Source organism: Canis lupus, chromosome 27, assembly GCF_003254725.2.
Source record: "Canis lupus dingo isolate Sandy chromosome 27, ASM325472v2, whole genome shotgun sequence".
In the NCBI taxonomy this organism is placed as follows: Eukaryota; Metazoa; Chordata; class Mammalia; order Carnivora; family Canidae; genus Canis; species Canis lupus.
The window spans coordinates 43929214-43953003 of record NC_064269.1 but is presented as its reverse complement, the minus strand read 5'-3'; the positions used below and the strand labels follow the sequence as shown (position 1 = coordinate 43953003).

The window sequence follows — 23790 nt, the reverse complement described above, 5'->3', positions numbered from 1 at the left end:
GGGGGACAATCCAACAAGAAGATATAACAATTGTAAATATTTATGCACCCAACATGGGAGCACCCAACTACACAAAACAGCTAATAACAAACATAAAGGACAATTGATACAGTACAGTGGTAGTAGAGGTCATTAACACCACACTTAAAGATCACCCAAACAGAAAATCAACAAGGAAACAATGGCTTCCAATGACACAGTAGCCCAGATATATCTAACAGATACATTCAGGACATTCCATCCTAAAACAGCAGAATACACATTCTTTTCAAGTGTACATGGAATATTCTCCAGAATAGATCACAGTTAGGTCACAAAATAAGCCTCAACAAATTTTAAAAAGATGAAAGTCATACCATGCATCTTTTCAGACCATGATGCTTTGTATACAAAATTAGAAATCAACCGTAAGAAAATATCCAGAAAGACTACAAACACATGAAGGTTAAATAACATGCTACTAAACAATGAATGAGTCAACCAGGGAATAAAAGAAGAAATTTAAAAATACATGGAAAAAAAAGGGGTGGGGGTGGGGAATCCCTATGTAGCTCAGGGGTTTAGCGCCTGCCTTTGGCCCAGGACATGATCCTGGAGTCCCGGGATCGAGTCCCACGTCGGGCTCCCTGTGTGGAGCCTGCTTCTCCTTCCTCCTGTGTCTCTGCCTCTCTCTCTCTTTCTCTATGTCTATCATAAATAAGTAAATAAATAAATCTTAAAAATAAAATAAAATAAAATAAAATAAAATAAAATAAAATAAAAATACATGGAAAAAATGAAAATGAAAACACAACAGTTCAAAACCTTTGGGACACAACAAAAGCGGTTCTAAGAGTGAAGTTTGTAGCAATATAAGTCTACCTCAAGAAGCATGGAAAAAAAAAAAGCATGAAAAATTTCAAATAAACTAAACTTACAGGAGCTAGAACAAAAAGAAAACCCAAAACCAGCAGAAGGAAGGAAATAATAAAAATTAGAGCAGAAATGAATGATATAGGGATCCCTGGATGGCTCAGCGGTTTAGTGCCTGCCTTCGGCCCAGGGCGTAATCCTGGAAACCCGGGATGGAGTCCCAAATCAAGCTTCCTGCATGGAGCCTGCTCTCCCTCTGCCTGTGTCTCTGCCCCCCGCCCCCCTCTGTGTCTCTCATGAATAAATAAATAAAATCTAAAAAAAAAAAAAAAGAATGATATAGAAACTAAAAACATGGGACGCCTGGGTGGCTCAGCAGTTGGGCGTGTGCCTTTGGCTCAGAGTATTGTCCTGGAGTTCCAGGAGCCAGTCCTGCTTCAGGCTCCCTGCATGGAGCCTGCTTCTCCCTCCTCCTGTGTCTCTGCCTCTCTCTCGGTATGTCTATCATAAATAAATAAATAACTCTTAAAAAAAAAAAAAACTGAAAATACCCAAGTAAATAAAATCACAAATGAGAGAGAAAAAAGAACAACCAACACCACAGAGATAAGAGAATATTATGAAAACCTATGTTGACAAGTTGGACCATCTGTAAGATAATGGAAAAATTCCTAGAAATATGTAAGATACCAAACTGAAACAGGAAGAAATAGAAAATTAGAACAGACCAATTTCCAGCAAAGAAACTAAAAAATGAGTAATCAAAAAATTCCCAACAAAATGAGTAATCAAAAAATTCCCAACAAACAAAAGTCCAGCACCAGATGGCTTCACAGGTGAATTCTACCAAACATGTAAAGAAGAGTTAATCCTTCTCAAACTATTCCAGAAATATAAGAAAACTTCCAAATTCATCTTAGGAGGCCAGCATTACCCTGATACCAAAGCCAGAGAAAGACATCATTAAAATAAATAAATAAATAAATAAATAAATAAATAAAATAAATTATATATATATATATATGCCAATATCTCTGATGAACAAATGCAAATTGTTCAACAAAATTCCTTAACAAAATGCTAGCAAACCAAATCCAACAATACATTTAAAAAATCATTCACTCCAATCAAGCGGCATTTATCCCTGGGTTGCAAGAGTGGTTCAATATTTGCAAACCAATCAATATGATACATCACATCAATAAGAGAAAGGATAAGAATGCTATATTGTTTCCATAGATGCAGGAAAAAGCATTTGACAAAGTACAAAATTCATCATGGTAAAAACGCTCAAAAAAGTAGGTTTAGACATAACACACCTCAACATAATAAAGACCATATAGGGAAAAACTGCAGCTAACATGCTCAGTGGAGAAAAACTGAGAGCCTTTCCCCTAAAGTCAGGAACAAGACAAAGATGTCCACTCTCACCACAGTTACTCAACATAGTACTAGAAGTCCTAGCCACAGCAATCAGACAACAAAAAGAAGTAAATGGTATCCAAATTGGTAAGGAAGAAGTAAAAGTTTCACTATTTGCAGATGACATGATACTGTATATAGAAAAACTCCAAAGACTACACCCAAAACCTGCTACAACTGATAAATTCAGTAAAGTCACAAGGCACAAAATCAATCTACAGAAATCTGTTGCATTTCTATATACCAGTAATGAAGTAGTAGAAAGAGAAATTAAGAAAACAATCCCAAAGGGCAGCTGGGTAACTCAGTTAGTTAAATGTTGACATCCGATTTTGGCTCAGGTCATAAGATCAAGCCCCTTGTCAGGCTTCATGTGCTTAACAAGGATATTGATATCCTTGATATTTTCTCCCTCTTCCTGTGCCCTTCACCCTGCTCATGCTTTCTTAATTAATTAGCTAATTAATTAATATCTGGGGCACCTGGGTGGCTCAGTCAGTTAAGCATCCGCCTTCGGCTCAGTCATGATCCTGGGATCCTAGATCAAGCCTCCCATCCAGCTCCCTGCTCAGTGGGGGTCTGCTTCTGCCTCTGCCCCTCCCCACTGCTCATGCTCTCTCTCACTCTCTCGTTCACACTCTCAAATAAATAAATAAAATCTTTAAAAATAAATAAGCATCTTTTTAAAAAATGTTTTTATATAAAAAAGTCCCATTTACAATTGCACCAAAAATGATAAGATACCTAGAAATAAACCTAACCACAGATGTAAAAGACCCATCCTCTGAAAACAATAAAGCACTGATGAAAGAAATTGAAGATAGCCCAAAGAAATGGAAAGATGTTCTAAATTCATGAATTGGAAGAACAAATATTGTTAAAATGTCTATACTACCCAAAGCAACCTACACACTTAATGCAATGCCTATCAAAATATCAACAGCATTTTTCACAGAACTAAAACAATCCTAAACTTTGTGTGGAACCACAAAAAGCAGTGAATAGAATCTTGAAAAAGAAAAACAAAGCTGAAGGCATCACAATTCTGGACTTCAAGTTTTATCATGAAGCTGAATTAATCATAAAATGGTGCTGGCACAAATAGACACAAAGATCAATGGAACAGAATAGAAAGCCCAAGGGTGCCAGGGTGGCTCAGTTGGTTAAGTGTCTGCCTTTAGCTTAGGTCATGATCCCAGGGTCCTGAGATTGAGCTCCACATCAGGCTCCCTGCTCAGTGGGGAGCCTGCTTCTCCCTCTCCCTCTGCCTGCCACTCCACCTACTTGTGCGCATATTCTCTCTCTCTCAAATAAATAAGTAAAATCTTTAAAAAAAGAAAAAGAAAACCCAGCAATGAACCCACCATAATCTAGTCAATTAATCTTTCACAAAGCAGGAAAGAATATCCAATGGGAAAAAGAATGTCTCTTCTACAAATGGCATTGGGAAAACTGGACAGTAAGATGCAAAATTGATGAAATTGAGCCATTTTCTTATACCATACACAAAAATGAATTAAAAATGGATTAAAGACCTCAATGTGAGACCTAAAACCATAAAAATCCTCAAAGAGAGCACATTGTAATTTCTCTGACACTAGCCTTAGCAAATTTTTTCTAAATAGGTCCCCTGAGGCAAGGGAAACAAAAGCAATAATAAATTATTGGGACTTGTAGCATAATAAAGAACTTCTGCACAGGGAAGGAAACAATCAACAAAACAAAAAGGCAACCTTTGGAATAGGAGAAGACACTTGCAAATGACATATTCAATAAAAGGTTAGTATCCAAAGTATAAAGAATTTGTCAAACTCAATGCTTGAAAAACAAATAATCCAATTTTAAAAATGGTTAGAAGACATGAATAGATATTTCTCCAAGAATACGTACAGATGGCCAACAGATACATGAAAAGATACTCATCATCACTTATCATCAGGGAAATACAAATCAAAACTATAATTAAGGGCACCTGGCTGGCTCAGTCAGGGGAGTGTGTGACTCTTGGTATTGGGGTGGTGAGTTTAAGCCCCACTTTGGGTATGGAGACTACTTAAAAATAAAATCTTAAAGAAAAACTACAATGAGATATCATCTCACACCCGTCAGAATGGCTAATATCAACAATATAAGAAACAGCTAATGTTGACAAGCATATAGAGAAAAGGGATCCCTCTTGCACTGTTGGTGAGAATGCAAACTGGTACAACCACTGTGGAAAACAGTAGGGAGCTTCCTCAAAAAGCTAAGAATAAAACAATCTTATGATCCAGCTATCATACTACTGAATTTACAAAAAAAAAAAATAGGGCAGCCCGGGTGGCTCAGCGGTTTAGCGCCGCCTTCAGCCCAGGGCATGATTCTGGAGACCCAGGATTGAGTCCCACGTCGGGCTCCCTGCATGGAGCCTGCTTCTCCCTCTGCCTGTGTCTCTGCCTCTCTCTCTCTGTGTCTCTCATGAATGAATAAATAAAAAATCTTAAAAAAAAAAATACAAAAACACTGACTCAAAGGGATATATGCACCCTTATGTTTATTGCAGTGTTATTTACAATAGTCAAACTATGGAAGCAGCCCAGGTATCTATGGATAGATGAATGGATAAATATATACATTACATATTTATACAATGGAATATTATTCAGCCATAAAAAGAATAAAATATTGCCATTTGCAATGACAAAGATAAAGTTAGAGAGTATAATGCTAAGTGAAATAAGTCAGTCAGAGAAGGACAAATACCATATGATTTCACTCATATGTGGAATTTAAGAAACAAAACAGAATGCCTGGGTAGCTCAGTCCATTAAGCATCTGACTTTGTTTTGTTTTTTTTTTAAATTTTATTTATTTATTTATTTATGATAGAGAGAGAGAGAGAGAGGCACAGACACAGGCAGAGGGAGAAGCAGGCTCCATGCACCGGGAGCCCGATATGGGATTCGATCCCGGGTCTCCAGAATCGCGCCCTGGGCCAAAGGCAGGCGCCAAACCGCTGCGCCACCCAGGGATCCCAAGCATCTGACTTTGGTTCAGATTATGATCTCAAGGTCCTGGGATCAAGTCCTGCATCAGCTCCCTCTTCAGTGGGGAGTCAGCTTCTCCCTCTCCCTCTGCCTCTCTCCCAGCTTGTGCTCTCTCTCAAATAAATAAATAAATAAAATCTTAAAAAAAAAAAAAAAGAACCAAAACAAATGATCATAGAGAGAAAAAAGAGAGACAAACCAAAAAACAGGCTTTTTTTTTTTTTTTAAAGATTTTTTAAAATCTGGGCAGCCAGATTTTTTAGCAGATTAGGCAAATCTGCCTAAATAAGGGCCGCCCAGTTGGCTCAGCAGTTTAGTGCTGCCTTCAGCCTGGGGTGTGATCCTGGAGACCCGGGATCAAGTCCCATGTCGGGCTCCCTGCATGGAATCTGTTTCTCCCTCTGCCTGTGTCTCTGTCTCTGTCTCTCTGTCTCTCATGAATAAATAAAATCGTTAAAAAATATATATATATCCTATGACCCAGAAATTCCATTGTTAGGTATAGTAACTCTTATATGTGTGTACTAGAAGACATATAGGAATATCTATTATCATGTGTCATTATAGAAAAACCAGGGAACAATCCAAATGGATAAATAAGGTGCTGTATATTTCCATAATAGAATAAATAGTGGGTTAAGTGTCTGGTTAAGCGTCTGCCTTCGGCTTAGGTCCTGATCCCAGGGTTTTGGGATTGAACCCTGTGTCAGCAGGCTCCCTGCTCAGCAGGGTGTCTACTTCTCCCTCTCCCTCTGCCCCTCCCCTTGCTTGTGCTCTCTCACACTTTGTCTGTGTCAAATAAATAAATAAAATATTTTTAAAATAATAATAATAAACAGCGAAAATTAATGAATAAACAAGAGCTACAGGGAAAAGCAGTTCATGATGGTGGAGTAGGAAGATACTGAAATCATTTCTTCCCATGGACACAATAAATCTGCTACATAAGAAATAACTCCCTCTGACAAAGGCCTGAAAGCAAGCGGAGCACCTCCTCCACAATAGGGAAAAAGGTCACATGGAGACAGGTAGGAGAGGCAGAGATATGGTCTCTGCAGTGACCCATACTCAGGAGGAATCTCACAAATACAGTTTCTCCCTGAGGAGCAAGGGGTTTGTGCCCTACATCAGGAACCTCAAGCCTTGGGATCTGCACTAGAGTGATGAGCTCCCAAAATATCTGGCTTTGAAAACCAATGGTGCTTATATCCAAGAGAAGCATAGGGCTGTAGAGAACAAAGCTTCTACTCTTACTCTTAAGAGGCTTGTATGTAACCTCACTTACCTTGGATCCCAGCACAAAAGTACCAATTTGAAAAGTTCTATGACCGTTTTGTGTAGTCGATTCATTTGCTAATCATCTGATCATCATCATACGTCTGAAGGGCAGGAGCCTATTAGGACTCTCTCTCCAGGGATGGAAGCACTGGTAGGCATCATTTTTGCACTGTCCCTCAAACCTGCTAGTACTGGTGGGTACACCCCACCCCCGCACCACCTGTGCCACCCTGCTGGAGCAGGGTTGCTGAGTGCCCTATCCACATACTGCCCACTGGCTCTGCCAGAACGAGCAAGTATGTGTAACCCACATAAGAGAAGCCCCTTGCTTGCCTGGCTCTGGTGGCCAGGGAGGATTGTTTTTCTGGGCCTCACAGGTTTGAAATAATTGAAGACAGAATTCTTAGAGGCTACCATCCCAAGGGCACTGCACAGACATCAGACCAAAACACATCTCCAGTCTTTCTGTGAAAAAGGCCTATTTATTTGTATGGAGGTTCAATCTGAGGAACATATTTCAGATTTGCCATACATCCAGAGACTACAGAGATGCTCTCAGGGAATGAACATAGCCTAAGGGATGCCGTCTTTGCATTCTGCTTTGGCCTTGTTAAGATTTCTGGTACCTCTCAGAAAGGATTCATCTGTAGTCCTAGTTTTTGCAACTGTCTCCAAAGAGACACTTCCAGATTGCCTGGTCTGGAGGCCAGCAGGGTTAATAATTATAGTACCACAGGACTGGGATGTCTGGGTGGTTCAGTGGTTGAGCATCTGCCTTTTAGCTCAGGGCATGATCCCAGCATCGTGGGATCAAGTCCTGCATCAGGCTCCCTCCAGGGAATGGAGGGATGAATGAACAAATGAATGAACAAATAAAATCTTTAAAAAAAAATGCATAGTACCATAGGACTATATATACACCTTAAAAGCTGCTCCCAAAGATTCTACTTTCCAATCAGCTTGAAACTAGGAGCTGATACCCTTCCCTCTAGAATCAGAAGTCTCTCAATAACTGGGACATATCAAGAATAAATCAGGTTGCTTAGACAATCCCTAAAGTTTGGGGAAACAACCAAGGGCTAAACAAAGTCAAATGATAAGCTTTCTTTCCTACAAAAGGCCATTCCTTCAAGACTGAAGGATATAGCTGTTTCTCACCTAATGCATAGAAACAAACAGAGAGTCAAGCAAAATAAGAAGATAGGGGTATGTTCCAAACAAAAGAACAAGATAAAACCCCAGGGGGGAAAATCTTTAATGAAATAAAGTTAAGTAAAAAAAAAAAAAAAAAAGAAATAAAGTTAAGTAACTTACCTGATAAAAAGTTCAGGGTAATGGTCATAAAGATGTTCACTGAACTTGGAGAATGGAGGAACACAGTGAGAACTTTAACAAAGAGAGAGAAAATATAAGAAAGTACCAAACAGAAGTTAAAGAACTAAAAAATACAATAACTGAACTGAGAAACTACACTAGAGGGGTTCAGCAGCAGACCTGATGAAGCAGAAGAAAGAATCAGTGAGCTAGAAAAGAGGGAAGTGGAACTCACCCAATCAGAGCAGCAAAAAGAAAAAAGAATTTTAAAAAGTGAGACAACACCACACAGAATAACATCTGCATTAGAGGCGTCCCAAAAGGAGAAGAGAAAGGAGAAAAGAGCAGAAAATTTATTTGAAAAATAATGGCTGAAAACTACCCTAACCTGGGGAAGGAAAAAGACATGGAGATTCAGAAAATCCAAAGAATTTCAAAAAAGATAAACCCAGGGAAACCCACACCAGGACACATTATAATTAAAATGTCAAGAGTTACAGAAGAGGAGAAAAATCTTTAAAGCAGCAAGAGAAAAATAAATCATTATGTAAAGGAGAAAGGTTTCAGGCCAGAAGGAGTGTTATGATGTATTCAAGTGCTGAAAGGGAAAAACATCCAATCTGGAGCACTGTATTTGGCAAGGCTATCATTCAGAATTAAAGGAGAGATAAAGAGCTTTCCAGACAAACAAAAGCTAAAGGATTAGTTCATTACCACTAAATTGGCCCTACAAGAAATGCTAAAGGAATTTCTTTAAGCAGGGTTAGGGGGTGCAGAGGGAAGGGGGGGGGCACAAATTAGTAAGAAGAAAACATATAAGAGTAAAAATCCCAATGGTAAATATATAGTAAAGGTAGTGGGTTAATCACTTATAAAACTATTATGAAGTTTAAAAGGCAAAAGTAGCAAAAATAACTGTAACCACAATAATTAGTTACGGGATATACAAAATAGGGATGCCTGGGTGGCTCAGCAATTACGTGTCTGCCTTCTGCTCAGGGCATGATCCTGGGGTCCTGGGATGGAGTCCCACATTGGGCTCCCTGCCAGGAGTCTGCTTCTCCCTCTGCCTACGTCCCTGCCTCTCTCTCTCTGTTTTTCATGAGTAAATAAATAAAATCTTTAAAAAAAAAAAAAGGGATATACAAAATAAAAAGATGTGAATTGCGACATCAAAATGCAGTCTATTTTAAGCTGATAACAAGTTTGAATACATTCTAACACTTTATATTTTTACACCTCCCCGTAACTTTCTGTTTTTGATGTCACATTTTGCATCTAATATCAGAGAAATACAAGGGATCATAAGAAATTACTATGAACAATTATATAACCACAAATTTAATGAACTAGAAAAAAATAGATAAATTAATAGAAACATAGTCTTCCAAAACTGATTCATGAAAAAATAGAAAATTGGAATAAGCCAATTACTGCAAAGGATTTTTTGCAGATGAAAACTAGACATTGTAGTGATCATTTTGCAATGAAATGTCAAATCATGTTGTACACCTGAAAACTAATATGATGTTGTATGTCAACTATACTTCAATTTTAAAAAGCTACAGTAGCATAAATGAATTGCAAAACATAACGTGTTTTGAAATAAACAAGTCACAGTAGAATACATACAATATGATTTTACTTATACAAAAATTTAAAAATATAGGCAAAACTATCTAATTTATTGTTTTCGGTTAAATACGCAGTCAGCTTTATATTTTTTAAATAAATTTATTTTTATTGGTGTTCAATTTACCAACATACAAAATAACACCCAGTGCTCATCCCATCAAGTGCCCCCCTCAGTGCACGTCACCCATTCACCCCCACCCCCCACCCTCCTCCCCTTCCACCACCCCTAGGTCGTTTCCCAGAGTTAGGAGTCTTTATGTTCTGTCTCCCTTTCTGATATTTCCCACACATTTCTTCTCCCTTCCCTTATATTCCCTTTCACTATTATTTATATTCCCCGATGAATGAGACCATATAATGTTTGTCTTTCTCCCACTGACTTACTTCACTCAGCATAATACCCTCCAGTTCCATCCACGTCGAAGCAAATGGTGGGTATTTGTCATTTCTAATGGCTGAGGAATATTCCATTGTATACATAAACCACATCCTCTTTATCCATTCATCTTTCGATGGACACCGAGGCTCCTTCCACAGTTTGGCTGTTGACATTGCTGCTAGAAACATCGGGGTGCAGGTGTCCTGGCGTTTCATTGCATCTGTATCTTTGGGGTAAATCCCCAACAGTGCAATTGCTGGGTCATAGGGCAGGTCTATTTTTAACTCTTTGAGGAACCTCCACACAGTTTTCCAGAGTGGCTGCACCAGTTCACATTCCCACCAACAGTGTAAGAGGGTTCCCTTTTCTCCGCATCCTCTCCAACATTTGTGGTTTCCTGCCTTGTTAATTTTCCCCATTCTTACTGGTGTGAGGTGGTATCTCATTGTGGTTTTGATTTGTATTTCCCTGATGGCAAGTGATGCAGAGCATTTTCTCATGTGCGTGTTGGCCATGTCTATGTCTTCCTCTGTGAGATTTCTGTTCATGTCTTTTGCCCATTTCATGATTGGATTGTTTGTTTCTTCGGTGTTGAGTTTAATAAGTTCTTTTTTCTTTTCTTTTTTTTTTTTTTTTCTTTTTTAAGATTTTATTTATGTATTGAGACAGAGAGAGAGGCAGAGGGAGAAGCAGGCTCCATGCAGGGAGCCCGACGTGGGACTCGATCCCAAGTCCCCAGGATCACACCCCAGGCTGCAGGCGGCATCAAACTGCTGCGCCACCGGGGCTGCCCAATAAGCTCTTTATAGATCTCGGAAACTAGCCCTTTATCTGATACGTCATTTGCAAATATCTTCTCCCATTCTGTAGGTTGTCTTTTAGTTTTGTTGACTGTATCCTTTGCTGTGCAAAACCTTCTTATCTTGATGAAGTCCCAATGGTTCATTTTTGCTTTTGTTTCTTTTGCCTTCGTGGATGTATCTTGCAAGAAGTTACTGCGGCCGAGTTCAAAAAGGGTGTTGCCTGTGTTCTCCTCTAGGATTTTGATGGAATCTTGTCTCACATTTAGATCTTTCATCCATTTTGAGTTTATCTTTGTGTATGGTGCAAGAGAGTGGTCTAGTTTCATTCTTCTGCATGCGGATGTCCAATTTTCCCAGCACCATTTATTGAAGAGACTGTCTTCCAGGGGATAGTCTTTCCTCCTTTATCGAATATTAGTTGACCATAAAGTTCAGGGTCCACTTCTGGGTTCTCTATTCTGTTCCAATGATCTATGTGTCTGTTTTTGTGCCAGTACCACACTGTCTTGATGCAGTCAGCTTTAAAAGAAAAAAGTGGGGCAGCCCGGGTGGCTCAGAGGTTTAGCGCCGCCTTCAGCCCAGGACCCAGGATGGAGTCCCACGTCGGGCTCCCCGCATGGAGCCTGCTTCACCCTCTGCCTGTGTCTCTGCCTCTCTCTCTCTCTCTCCCTCTCTCCTCTTTCTGTGTTTTAGGAATAAATAAAATCTTTAAAAAAAAATTAAAAAGAAAAGAAAAAGCACAGAAATGAGGAAGTTTGATCAAAGAGTGACATACAAGTGCCCCCCCCCTTTTTTAAAGATTTTATTTATTTATTCATGAGGCACATAGAGAGAGAGGCAGAGACACAGGCAGAGCGAAGCAGGCTCTATGCAAGAAGCCCGATGCAGGACTTGATCCCTGGATTCCAGGATCACGCCCTGAGCCAGGGGCAGATGCTCAACTGCTGAGCCATCCAGGTGTCCCACAAGTGGCTTTTGAGGTATAATAATGTTCCATATCATGGCTTGGGTACATTTTATTGCTATTTTTTTTAACTACTTTTTATTCCAGGATGCCTGGGTGGCTCAGCAGTTGGGCATCTGCCTCCAGCTCAGGGCGTGATCTCAGAATGCCTGGATCAAGTTCTGCATCAGGCTCCCTGTATGGAGCCTGCTTCTCTCTCTGTGTGTGTCTTTCATGAATGAATAAATAAAATCTTTAAAAAATTAAAAAATTAAATTAAATTAAATTAAATTAAATTAAATTAAATTAAATTAAATTAAAAAAGGGATGCCTGGGTGGCTCAGTGGTTGAGCAGCTGCTGTTGGCTCAGGGCATGATCCTGGGGTTAGGGGATTGGTCTGCATCCGGCTTCCTGTATGGAGCCTGCTCCTCCCTCTCCCTGTCTCTGCCTCTCTCTGTGTGTCTTTCATGAATAAGTAAATAAAATATTTAAAAACAAATAAACTACTTTTTTCCCCATTCATTTATAAAATATTGAGAACCTACTCTCAGTCCATCCCTGTGCTGGGTGTTCGAGATACAACAATAAACAAGTTAGACAAGTCCTCATTGAGTAGTTTGATAGGAATTAGATTTATGAATACCAATAACCTTTTTTGCAGAAGTAGAAAACTGATTCTAAAACTAACAGGAAAAAATAAAAATAAAAATAAAAAATAAAAAAATAAAAAAATAAAACTAAGGAAAAAGCAAGGAACATGGAATTGCCAAAACAATCTTGAAAAGAATAGTCAAAGGGCTTACACTTCTCAGCTTCAACTTCAACTTCTCAGCTTCAAAATTTACTTCAAAGTTTGATTAATTACAGTAGTCAAAACAATATGATATTGGCATAAGAATAAACATATCAATGGAATAGAATGAATAGTCTAGAAATAAGCCCATATATCTATGGTCAGTTGATTTCCAACAAGGGTGCCAAGATCGCTCATTTGGAGAAAGGATAGTCTTTTCAATAAATGGTGCTGGGGCAATAGATATCCATATTCAAAATCATAAATTTAGGCCTCTACCTCACACCATATACAAAAATTAACTCAAAATGGATCAAAGATTGAATGTCAGAACTAAAAGGATGAAGTTCTTAGAAGAAAACATGGGTATTAATCTTCATGATCTCAGATTAGCAACAATGTCTTAGATATGATAACTAAAACATAGCCAACCAAAGAAAGATAGATAAATTAGATTTTATAAAATGACTTTGGGAGTGCCTGGATGGCTCAGTCCATTAAGCATCTGACTCTTGATATTGGCTCAGGTCATGATCTCAGGATTGTGGGGTTTAGCCATGCATCCAGCTCCATGCTCAGCAGGCTGTCTGCTTAAGATTCTCTCCTTTTGGGATGCCTGGGTGGCTCAGCGGTTGAGTGTCTGCCTTCAGCTCAGGGCGTGATCCTGGAGTCCTGGGATCAAGTCCCACATTGAGCTATCTGCATGGAGCCTGCTTCTCCCTGCCTATGTCTCTGCCTTCTCTCTGTGTCTCTCACGAATAAATAAATAAAATCTTTAAAAAAAAGATTCTCTCCTTTTCCCTCTGCCCCTCCCCCTGATCATGCTCTCTCTTTCTCTCTCTCAAATAAATAAATTAATTAAATCTTTTAAAAAAGGAAAGTCTTTTATGTAACAAAAAAGAAAAAAGACAAGTCACAACATGGGAGAAGTATTTAAAACATATTTTGATAGGAGTCTAGATCTAGAACATATCAAGAACACTTATAACTCAATAAAAAAGAAAACAGCTCAATTTAAAAATGGACAGGGGTGCCTGTTTCCCCATTTGGTAGAACGTGAGGCTCTTAATCTCAGCTCCACTTTGGGCAGGGAGCCTACTTAAAAAAGAAAAAGACAAAAGATTTGAAGAAACATTTCCCCACAGAACATCTATAGATGGCCAAAAAGCACTTGAAAAGATGCTCAACATCATTAGTCACTAGGGAAATACAAATCATTTTGCATAAAAATAAAAAACCGTAATGACTAGGATAGCTACAAATAAAAAGAAGAAAGAAACCACAGACAATAACAAGTGTTCGTGCAGATGTGAAAAAAGTGGGACCCTTAAGCATTGCTGGTGGTAATGTAAAATGATGCAGTCACTGTGGAAAACAGTCTGGTAGTTTCTCAAAAAATTAAATATAGATGATTCAGCATCATCTCTAGGTTCATGCTAAAGAGAATTGATAAGATATGTTTACACAAACACATAGATATGAATGTTTCTTGCAGCATTATTCCTGAGAGCCAAAAACAGTAAATAACCCAAACATCCATCAATCGATAAGTGAGTAAACAAAATGTATTATCCATACAATGGAATATTCTTTGGCCATAAAAAGGAACGAAGTACTAGTACACATTACAATTGGATGATCCTTGAAAACATTTTGCTAAGTGAGAGAATGATCTAATTCCATTTATATGAAATGTCCAAAACAGGTAAATCCATAGAGACAGAAAGTAGATTAGTAGTGGGGCGCCAGGGTGGCTCAGTTAGATAAGAGTTAAGCGTCTGACTCTTGATTTCTGCTCAGGCATGATCTCAGGGTTGTGAGATTGGGCTCCATGCTGGGCATGGAATCTGCTTAGGATTCTTTATGCCCTTCCCTCTTGCCTTCCCTCATTCCTACAAAAAAATAAATAAATAAAAGTAGATTAGTGGTTGCTAGGGACTAGGGTAAGAGAAGAATTTTGAGTGACTGCTAATGAGTATGGGATTCCATTTTGGAGTGATGAACATGTTCTAGGATTAAATGGTAGTGATGGTTATACAACCTTATACTAACCACTGAATTGTACACCTTAAAATGGTGAATTCTATGGTATGGGAATTATATCTCAATAAAAATAAAAAACAATAGCAAAATGAAAAGGATTTATGATGTTTCCTGCCATAACTAAGCAGGAAGGGATTTTAAATATCATCTGGTTCAACTCTCATTTTAAAGAGAAGAAACTTGAGACCTAGAGGAAGGAAGTGGCTTGTAAAAAGTGACACAGCTAGTCAGCTGATGAATAAGTGTGGGAGCCCAGGACCTTTGCTGCCAGTACAGTGCTTTTTCTTTTTTCTAAATTCTTTAACATGTATGACAATTTTCAGTTATACACAAAAATAGAGCAAATAGCATAAGCTCCTTGTATCCATAACCCAACTTCAATAATCTTCAGAACACAACCAATATTACTTTATCTATGCCATCACCAACTTTCTCCCCTCCCAGGTTATTTCAAAGTGTATCTCAGATCTCACATTACTCATACATAAAGGCTGTAGTACTTGCACATTTTCATATAGTTTTATTTGCATGTTCTATTTCTCACACACATACATAAGCATACAAAAGAAAAAATAAATGATCCCTGAAAAAAATGGTGAGCAAAGAAACTGATAAAGCTTTAAATAAATCTAAATATGCATTCACTGTCTAAGTGTATATTATATTGTTGATGAATACATAAAGAAAGTGGAACTAAAGCACCTCATAAAATAGCATGTAAGATAAGGTGGTGCTGTATGAAATTAAAGTTTCTTGTATTTTTCAAAAGGAGGTGAGAGATCCTGAGTCAGCTCCTGTGCAGCGCACTAGAGAACACATACAAGAATGGTCTTAGAACATTCTCCAGAATAGCAAGAGAACTGGAAACAACCTAAATATACATCAGTACAGGAATGGATATAAAATATGGTATATGGGTAGTGTAATACTGTGATGTCATTAAAAGGAATAAACTAGGTCCATGCAGTTTTGTGTGCACAGATCTCAAAAACACATGGATTAAAAACAAGTTTTAAAACAACTTGAATAGTAAATGACGTTGATTTGAATCAAAAAGAAGAACTTATCTGCTCATGGGATGGAGAGGGAGAGGGAAGAACTAAGAATGGTGGTTAAAAGGACTTTTAGCTACACTCATAATATTTTATTTCTTCAGAGAAATAAAGATAAAGCTCATAGGACAAAAGTATACAGTTATAAATCTTAGATTGTGGGACACCTGGGTGGCTCAGCAGTTGAGCGTCTGCCTTTGTCCCAGGGCGTGATCCGGGAGTTCTGGGATCAAGTCCCACGTTGGGCTCCCTGCAGGGAGCCTGCTTCTCCCTCTGCCTGTGTCCCTGCCTTCTCTCCATGTCTCTCATGAATAAATAAATGAATAAATAAAATCTTAAAAAAAAAAAAAACTTTGTGAGAATAGAAGTGTTTGTTATTTGTGTTTTCTATACTATCTGTGCTTAAAATTTTTAAAATATCTTATAAATGTCCTTTAAAAAGAAGAATTACAGAGTCCAAAGAGCACTCTAAAATTTTGGCCTAATGTCATCTATACTATATAAATATATGCTGTATAAATAATCCCCTCTAATTTTCTTGGAGCTATGCACCTGCTCCATGGAAAGATATCCACCACTTTTGCTCTCCATCGTCCCATTTCTAGATTCTGACAAAGTTGATCTACATTTTCAGATTTCCTCTCCTCACAAATTAACTCCAGAATAGAATTCAGGGTAAGTTAGAAAACAACATTCTATTTGAAGTAAAGTCAAAGATAACTCACGAATTAAAGAAAAAATGTTTATCTTGCATTTGTTTTTTATACTTTTTTTTTAAGATTTTATTTATTCATGAGACACACAGAGAGAGAGAGAGGCAGAGACACAGGCAGAGGGAGAAGCAGGCTCCATGCCCGATGTGGGACTCAATCCTGGGTCTCCAGGATCACACCCCAGGCTGAAAGCAGAGCTAAACCGCTGAGCCACCCAGGCTGCCCTGTTTTTTATACTTACCATATTTACACTGTCATAGTAAAATGCAAGATAAGTGAGAGAATGATCTAATTCCATTTATATGAAATGTCCAAAACAGGTAAATCCATAGAGACAGAAAGTAGATTAGTAGTGGGGCGCCAGGGTGGCTCAGTTGGATAGGAGTTAAGCGTCTGACTCTTGATTTCTGCTCAGGTCATGATCTCAGTAAATCATAGTAAAATAGATTCTATTTCAGATATGTAGGTTTGTGGACAAGGGTACAGGCAAATGTTAAGTAGACCAAAGGAACTGAAGAAACAGACCCAGTGGCAGAGGCTGGATCTAAAAAGGGAAGCATCCCAGGGCAAGTTCTGCCATAGTTAGGGTAGATATCAGCTCCGAGGATAAGGGACAGATGATTATTTGACATTTGGGATATAGTAGCTCCATTAAAAGTGTTGGGTGTTGGGTGAGATTAAAGGTCACGCTGTGGCAACAGTGCAATTGCTGTGGTTATCTACTACTTATGTCAGTATTCCAGCAGATATACAGAATCAATATTCTGGTAAAGGGATTTGGTAATGACTAGTCAAAATCTTAAGAAGGGTAGGGTTTTTGTATTGGTCAAGACTTGTTTAGTTCCTATTAATAGAAACTCAACTCACATAATCGAGTGGCATTGACCTCAGATGCAATGTGATCAAGGTTTAAATGATACACTCAGAACTCTTTTTCACGGGTCATCTATGTAGTCAGGTTTGCTATACTCATGCTCTATAGCAAGTAGCACTCAAATCTCAAATGCTAATGTAACAAGTAATGTCAAAATGTCAATGGCCTATGACAACAAACATTTATTTATTTCATGCTCACAGGTCTGCAGATTGACTATGTTTAGACTAGTATTGGCTGGGTGTGGCTGGGCTCAGGTGGACTCTTGGGTTGGCTACAGATCTACTCCATGTCTTCATCCTGGGACAACACCAGAAGGATGAACAGCTATCTGTTCTCTTCCTGAGTGAGAACAGGAGATCCAAAATTGTTGGTGGAAAGTCATAAGGCCTCAACTTAGAATGGGCACACTAGTCATTTCCATCCATAGTCTACTGGTCAAAGCAAGTCATATGGCCAAGACCAAAGTCAATGGGCATGGATGTAAATTACATTTACTATAGTGGGAGGTGCTGCAAAGTCAAATGGCAAAAGATTAGATAAATGATAGATAGATGATAGATAGATAGAGATGGATAGAGGAGAGAGAGGGAGAGATAGATAATAGATTGATAAATAGGTAAATCTATCTATTTATGTAATTTCAAATTAAGCATGAAGGTTGGAAGCAATAATCCTTGCCCCTGCTTGTCTTCCCCTTAATGTAGGCTCTGTTGTCAAAGGCAAGATGGCTGTTAGCTACTCCTGTCTCACTTTCTCCAAGTGTGACAGTCCTAATAGATAGAGAACATCTTTCCAGGTATCTTAAGTTATTTTTTTAAGGTATTATTTATTTATTCATGAGAGACACAGAGAGAGAGAGAGGCAGAGACACAGGCAAAGGGAGAAGAGACTCTATGCAGGGAGCCCGATGCGGGACTCAATCCCGGGACCCCAGGATCATGCCCTGGGCCAAAGGCAGGTGCTAAACCGTTAACCACCCAGGGATCCTCTCCAGGTATCTTAAGTTTAAAAAAAAGGTCTAAGAAGGGCTCTGTTTGGGCTGGCGTGGATTCTACTTACTCCTGAACCAACCACCACAGTCAAGGAAGATAGAGTCCTCTGACTGGCCAACCTAGTCCACAGGCCCATACTTTATTATCTGGGGATTAGGAGGGAGATGAAGCCAACCTTCACAGCTTCACCAGGATCACATAAAACTTTAGAGGGTGCCTAAAGGAACCAATACTGGGAAGACATAGACACCGCAGTCTTTAATCTCAATAGGAAACCAGAAGCCTTGGGATGCCTGGGTGGCTCAGTGGTTGAGCGTCTGCCTTCGGCTCAGGGTGTGACCCCAGAGTCCTGCGATCAAGTCCTGCATCGATCTCCCTGCACGGATCCTGCTTCTCTCTCTGCCTGTGTCTCTGCCTCTCTCTCTTTGTGTGTGTCTCTCATGAATAAATAAATAAAATCTTAAAAAAAAAAAAAAAAAAAAGGAATCTAGAAGCCTAGACAAGGAAACCAAGAAAAAATCCAGACCTACCTATGGGATCAATGTGAGAAACTAGGAAGGAAACAGCAGACCTCTGGGCACCAGAATTAAAGCAATGGGACTTAGGCTGAAGCTTCTGTGTACTTCTCATTACTATTGTGCACTGGGGATGGGCCTGGTAGGGATGTGAAGCTCTGGGAACATCCAGCTTTAAGAGCTAGTGGGGGGATCCCTGGGTGGCGCAGCGGTTTGGCGCCTGCCTTTGGCCCAGGGCGCGATCCCGGAGACCTGGGATCGAATCCCACGTCAGGCTCCCGGTGCATGGAGCCTGCTTCTCCCTCTGCCTGTGTCTCTGCCTCTTTCTCTCTCTGTGACTATCATAAATAAATAAAAATTAAAAAAAAAAAAAAGAGCTAGTGGGAGAGAAAACAGTATGTATTTAGCGGTATTGGTGAAGTTAAAATGCTGTTTTTTCAGGGATCCCTGGGTGGTGCAGTGGTTTAGCGCCTGCCTTTGGCCTAGGGCGTGATCCTGGAGACCTGGGATTGAGTCCCACATTGGGCTCCTGGTGCATGGAGCCTGCTTCTCCCTCTGCCTGTGTCACTTTCTCTCTCTGTGACTATCATAAATAAATAAAAATAAAAAAAATGCTGTTTTTTCAAAGGTGAAAAGCTAAGTACCTCTGAATCTCAGGAAACAGCTATACAGCTTCAAGATGAAAACATTGGTGCTAGTGAGAACCACAGGGTAAAATGAGCACTGCACTCACAGGTATTAATACACGGGGGCAACGTGGCAGACCTTTTACCAGATACCAGGTGTAGACTCGTGATTCACAACACTCTATTGGACATTGTCTGATACCTTCATATTGAAAAATGAAATTATAGCTTAGTTGAAGTGAGAAATTTACAAGTAAAGTCTTTTCACAGAGTTGTAAATTATATCACTTCTTAAATTAACAGAATGAAGTCTAAGTCTTTAGTGTAAATTATGTGCTCAGTAAAAGCAAGGTGAATGAATGAACAAATCATCAGGATTCCTGCCGTGAACCAGTTTTGTGGAGGACCTGTGCCACCAATGTGAAAAATATGGGGATAAAAACAGGAAAGAATAAGAAAGAGAGAGTGCCAACCTGAGGGGCAGTGTAGAGAATTGCATGCCATGGAAACGCTAAGGCAGGCAGGTTAAAGTTGGAAGGAAGTGAAGAGGTGACAGCACGGTTGCTCCAAGATGAAGCTGTTGCCTCCAAGGAAGTTCTTCAAAGAAAGCTTTAAAGGGCCCAAGCAGTCCCATGCATGCCCTTCCTGGTTTGATTTATTCTCCCTCCTTTGGGATGGATTACCTCCATTCTCAAATTCTCAGCCCTCAGAAAGGGATGTGACATTAGCACTTGCCTCTCCATGTTTTTCCAGAAAGGGAGTCAGGTTAGAGTGTGGAAGAAGCCAAGAATCACCTGTGGCCCGATTGTTTGGAGTTATGGAAGAGTGTAGAATGAGCCCTGTTTTTTCTAACACCAGAAAAAATAAGATGTATTGAGGGGTTCTTTGGTCTCAGAGAGCAAAAGCTTGTAATATTTCTGACAATTAATTAGAGATTGTTTGAGGGTGGTACAAACAAAAACTACTGTGTCAAGGATTCAAACTGCATCCAATTTGTCTTTCTCCCCAATCCTGCTCCCTGAGCCAGAACTCCTATTTGCTGGACAAATAAACTCCAACTGAAATAAAAGTTCTTTTTAGACAAGGGTGAAGGTTGAATGGGAATATTTTAGCTAGATTTCCCAATCAGTAATGGGTGTTTCAATTTCTCCCTGGTCTGAGTCTGATGGAAGTGATGTTTTCCCACCATTAGGCCATGTACTGATCACATGGTGCCAAGTGGGAGGTTTGGGGTCCAGAGCACGAGTCTGGGCTGGGCACCCCAGCTGGGTCCTCTCATTGGTAGAGGCACTATAGGGTGACATGCCACAGGACACCTTGTTTTTCACTCAGACTGTTGTTTCAAAAGCAGAATAAAGTGGGTGTTGGGGCAAGCGGGGATTGGGTCATGGCTACACAAAGTTACAAAACCAGTCTTTGGCTGGCATAAGTAGACAGCAATATCTCTCCCAGATACCAGGTTCCCTCTGCCCTAGTTCTAGTCAAAGTTCAGAGACCAGAACTCTCCCTAAAGTGCAGAGCTTGAGATATGCTGGCTCACATATATTATGACACTGTCTTTGGAAAGAAATTCAGTTAGGACACTGGTGAAAAGGTCAAAAAGCAGTGAAATCTCATCCACTTGAACATTGTTAGCAAGCGGTGGCTTTGTGTGAAAGGAGTGGGGCAGAGAGTGCTCTCGCAGCTGCAAATTTTCTCCTCTGTTGGCCATCACAGAAAACAGAAATGGATTTTTTGGATGTTTCCATCTATTGCGAAGGAAATCTAAGACTCACTGCCTTTATCACTTAAGAGCTGTCTGTTTAGTTTGGTTTCCTTGTTGTTGTTGGTTACATATGCATTGTTATGTTAGCAGTGCATGCACACCACGTTTACCTATGAATGTCAAAGTCGAATCTCACTCACACTCTCCTCAGAACACTTACAGGGAGAGGCACCCGGGTGGCTCAGTTGGTTGAGCATCTGCCTTCAGCTCAGCTCAGGATCCCAGGGTCCTGGGATAGAGCCCCATATTGGGCTCTTTGCTCACGGGGAGCCTTCTCCCTGTCCTCTTCGCTCATGCTCTCTTTCTCAAACAAATAAAATCTCGAAAGAAAGAAAGAAGAAAGAAAGAAAGAAAGAAAGAAAGAAAGAAAGAAAGAAAGAAAGAAAATTTATAGGGAAAAAAGTAAAGGAGGGTTTGGTTAAGGATCATGAGGCAATAATACGACTGGTTAAGCATTGCACCTTCAAACGACTAGTGAAAGATTTTAGGCTTGTCAGGATTGTCAGCCACCTGGGTAGGCAACTTTTTTTCCCTCATAGAAATGGAACCATACAGGGTCCGTCCTTTCGTGACTGGTCTATTCCACTCAGCATGATGTCTTCAAGGTTCATCCACGTTTGTCCTGAGATCTGTATGGCTTGTTTTCCATTGGTTGAATTGTTTGTTTTGTTTTCTTGCTGAGGACTCAGACTTGAAAACAGGATAACCATCTGAAAGTTTGCCTGGCCATGGAGTTTCCTTCCCCCCACCCTAAAACATACTTATCTTTGCCACACAACATTTTTCAGTGTTTTTTTCCTGCCTTGTTCATTACATAATCTCTGTGTTAGTGGCTGCTTCTAGCTTTTAGCATGGCTCCCGCAGGGGGGATTGGAGGGTGTGCACCCCGGCCTCTCCTCTCTCCTCCAGCAAAGACTTCGGAGCACCAAAGAAGCCTTTCCTTCCAAGGGTAATTGGACGCGACTCCATGCCTAGAGGGCAGGCCATGCCTATCTTCCTCTCTAAGTACAGCTGGCTCTTAACACGTGCTTTTTGTTTGTTTGCTCTTTATAATTATTAAGTAGTACATTCACATGGTTAAATATATACACAGTTGGAATGTGCAGTGAAAAAAATCTCCCTCCCACCCCTAACAGGCGCCCTTGTTCCCCTTGCCAGCGGTCAACACTGTCACCTTGTCTACCCCTCCAGAGACAATTCCACGTAAACAAGCACACAGGTACCTTTTACACGCAAAAGATACCACCTTATACCCACTAATCTGTATCATGCCTTCTGGAAAAACACAGAAAAGTAAGAGGAAAAAACACAGTTTCATTGTGTTATGAATTGATGAGAATGTTTAGTCATAACTGTTTCTTTTTTTCCTTAGATAAATGAAATGAAATGTTATAGACAAAACTGAAATATTCTACAACCAGAAAAAAGCAGAAAATTCTATGACCTTCACAGCCAATCCTGTTTCCCTCTCCTCCCCATCCCCAGGGTTGAGCAGTATCATGAATTTATTATATCCTTTCAGTAAACTTCTATATTTTCACATGTGTGCATATATATGTTAGTGAACAATTTTGTGTAATTTTTCAATTTACATAATAGCCATGTTTAATATTCATTCCCTCCATTGACAGACATTTAGATTTTTTTAGACTTTTCCTCCCCAAATAATGATGCAGGAAGTGTTTTCTGCATATGTTTTTGTACACACATGTGAAGGTATGTTTAGGATAATTCTGCAGAGGTGGGTTCCCTGGAGCAAAGGATATGTGCATTTTTAATTCTGATAGATTGTTCCAAAGAAGTGGTACCACTTTTTACTCCCACTAACTAGTACCTGTTTCTCCATACCCTCTCTCACACAGTAATTTATCCAAAAATTGTTCATTTTTACTCATCTATTAGGCAAAAAAAAATTGAATTTACATACTCTTATAATTTGAATTTACATTTTTTGTTTTGCTGAAAAATGAGATTGATCACTTTTTTATAGTTTGAAAGCCATGCATTAAAAAAAAAGCCATGCATATTTCTTCTTTTATGATTTTTTGAAGCTCCTTTGCCCACTTTTCTTTTGAGTTAAATGGTCTTATTGACTTCCAACTTTACTTTGCATGTACAAATGAAAATTAGCTCTTTCTCATGATGTACACAACAGCTAATGAAAATTAGCTCTTTCTCATGTTCATTTTCAAATGAAAATTAGCTCTTTCTCATGATGTACACAACAGAGATTTTCCCAGTTTACTGCTAATGTTCTGATTTGCCTTATTATTTTTATCACATGGAAATTTTATTTTGTATGCCGTCAACTTTATCTGTCTTTACGAATATTTTAAAGTGATGGTACATCTATAGCTTTCTCTTCCTCCTCTTTCACTCTTCCCTTCCTGTTTTCTCCAAATACCAAAATTAATCTGATACCATTCTAACCAAAATCGTACCTCAGATTCCTGGATCTCAGGAAAGATCAGCAGCAGAAGTTACCCAGAGATCACCCAAGTGAACCCTGGGGGTTTGACATAAGCACAGAGGCTCCAGCTGGCTTTGCCTCAACTCTGCCCTGGTGTATATTTATAGGGTGTCCTAAATCAATCTCAAGCACTGACATTTCTGGGACTTCTTACAATCTAGGGGTGCCCTACAACCAAGCTGGTCTGCTTACACTGCTTCTGCCCTAGTCTGACCTCCACCCTTGGAGGCATTGCAGGGAGGCTGGCACATGGGAGGCCAAGATCACAGTGACCTATTGCTTTTTTTTTTA

At 39.5% G+C, this 23790-nt stretch overlaps 1 protein-coding gene across 4 annotated transcripts in view; it reads right to left on the bottom strand.

Moving 5' to 3' along the window:
- The window catches only part of ADIPOR2 (adiponectin receptor 2), a 145044-nt gene extending 121455 nt beyond the window's left edge, over positions 1 to 23589 (bottom strand). The window contains exons 1-3 of one of the 4 annotated variants that reach the window (XM_049102745.1): positions 23471 to 23549; positions 21190 to 21349; positions 7893 to 7964 (exon numbers count right to left, since the gene is read on the bottom strand). In XM_049102745.1, coding sequence (XP_048958702.1) covers positions 7893 to 7964; positions 21190 to 21226 — 109 coding nt within the window. In that variant the 5' untranslated portion in view covers positions 21227 to 21349; positions 23471 to 23549. Of the gene's footprint in view, positions 1 to 7892; positions 7965 to 21189; positions 21350 to 23470 lie in introns of those variants that run through there. The other 3 variants (XM_049102746.1, XM_035706867.2, XM_049102750.1) reach the window with 3 other exon arrangements.
- Between the last annotated feature and the right edge of the window lie 201 nt (positions 23590 to 23790).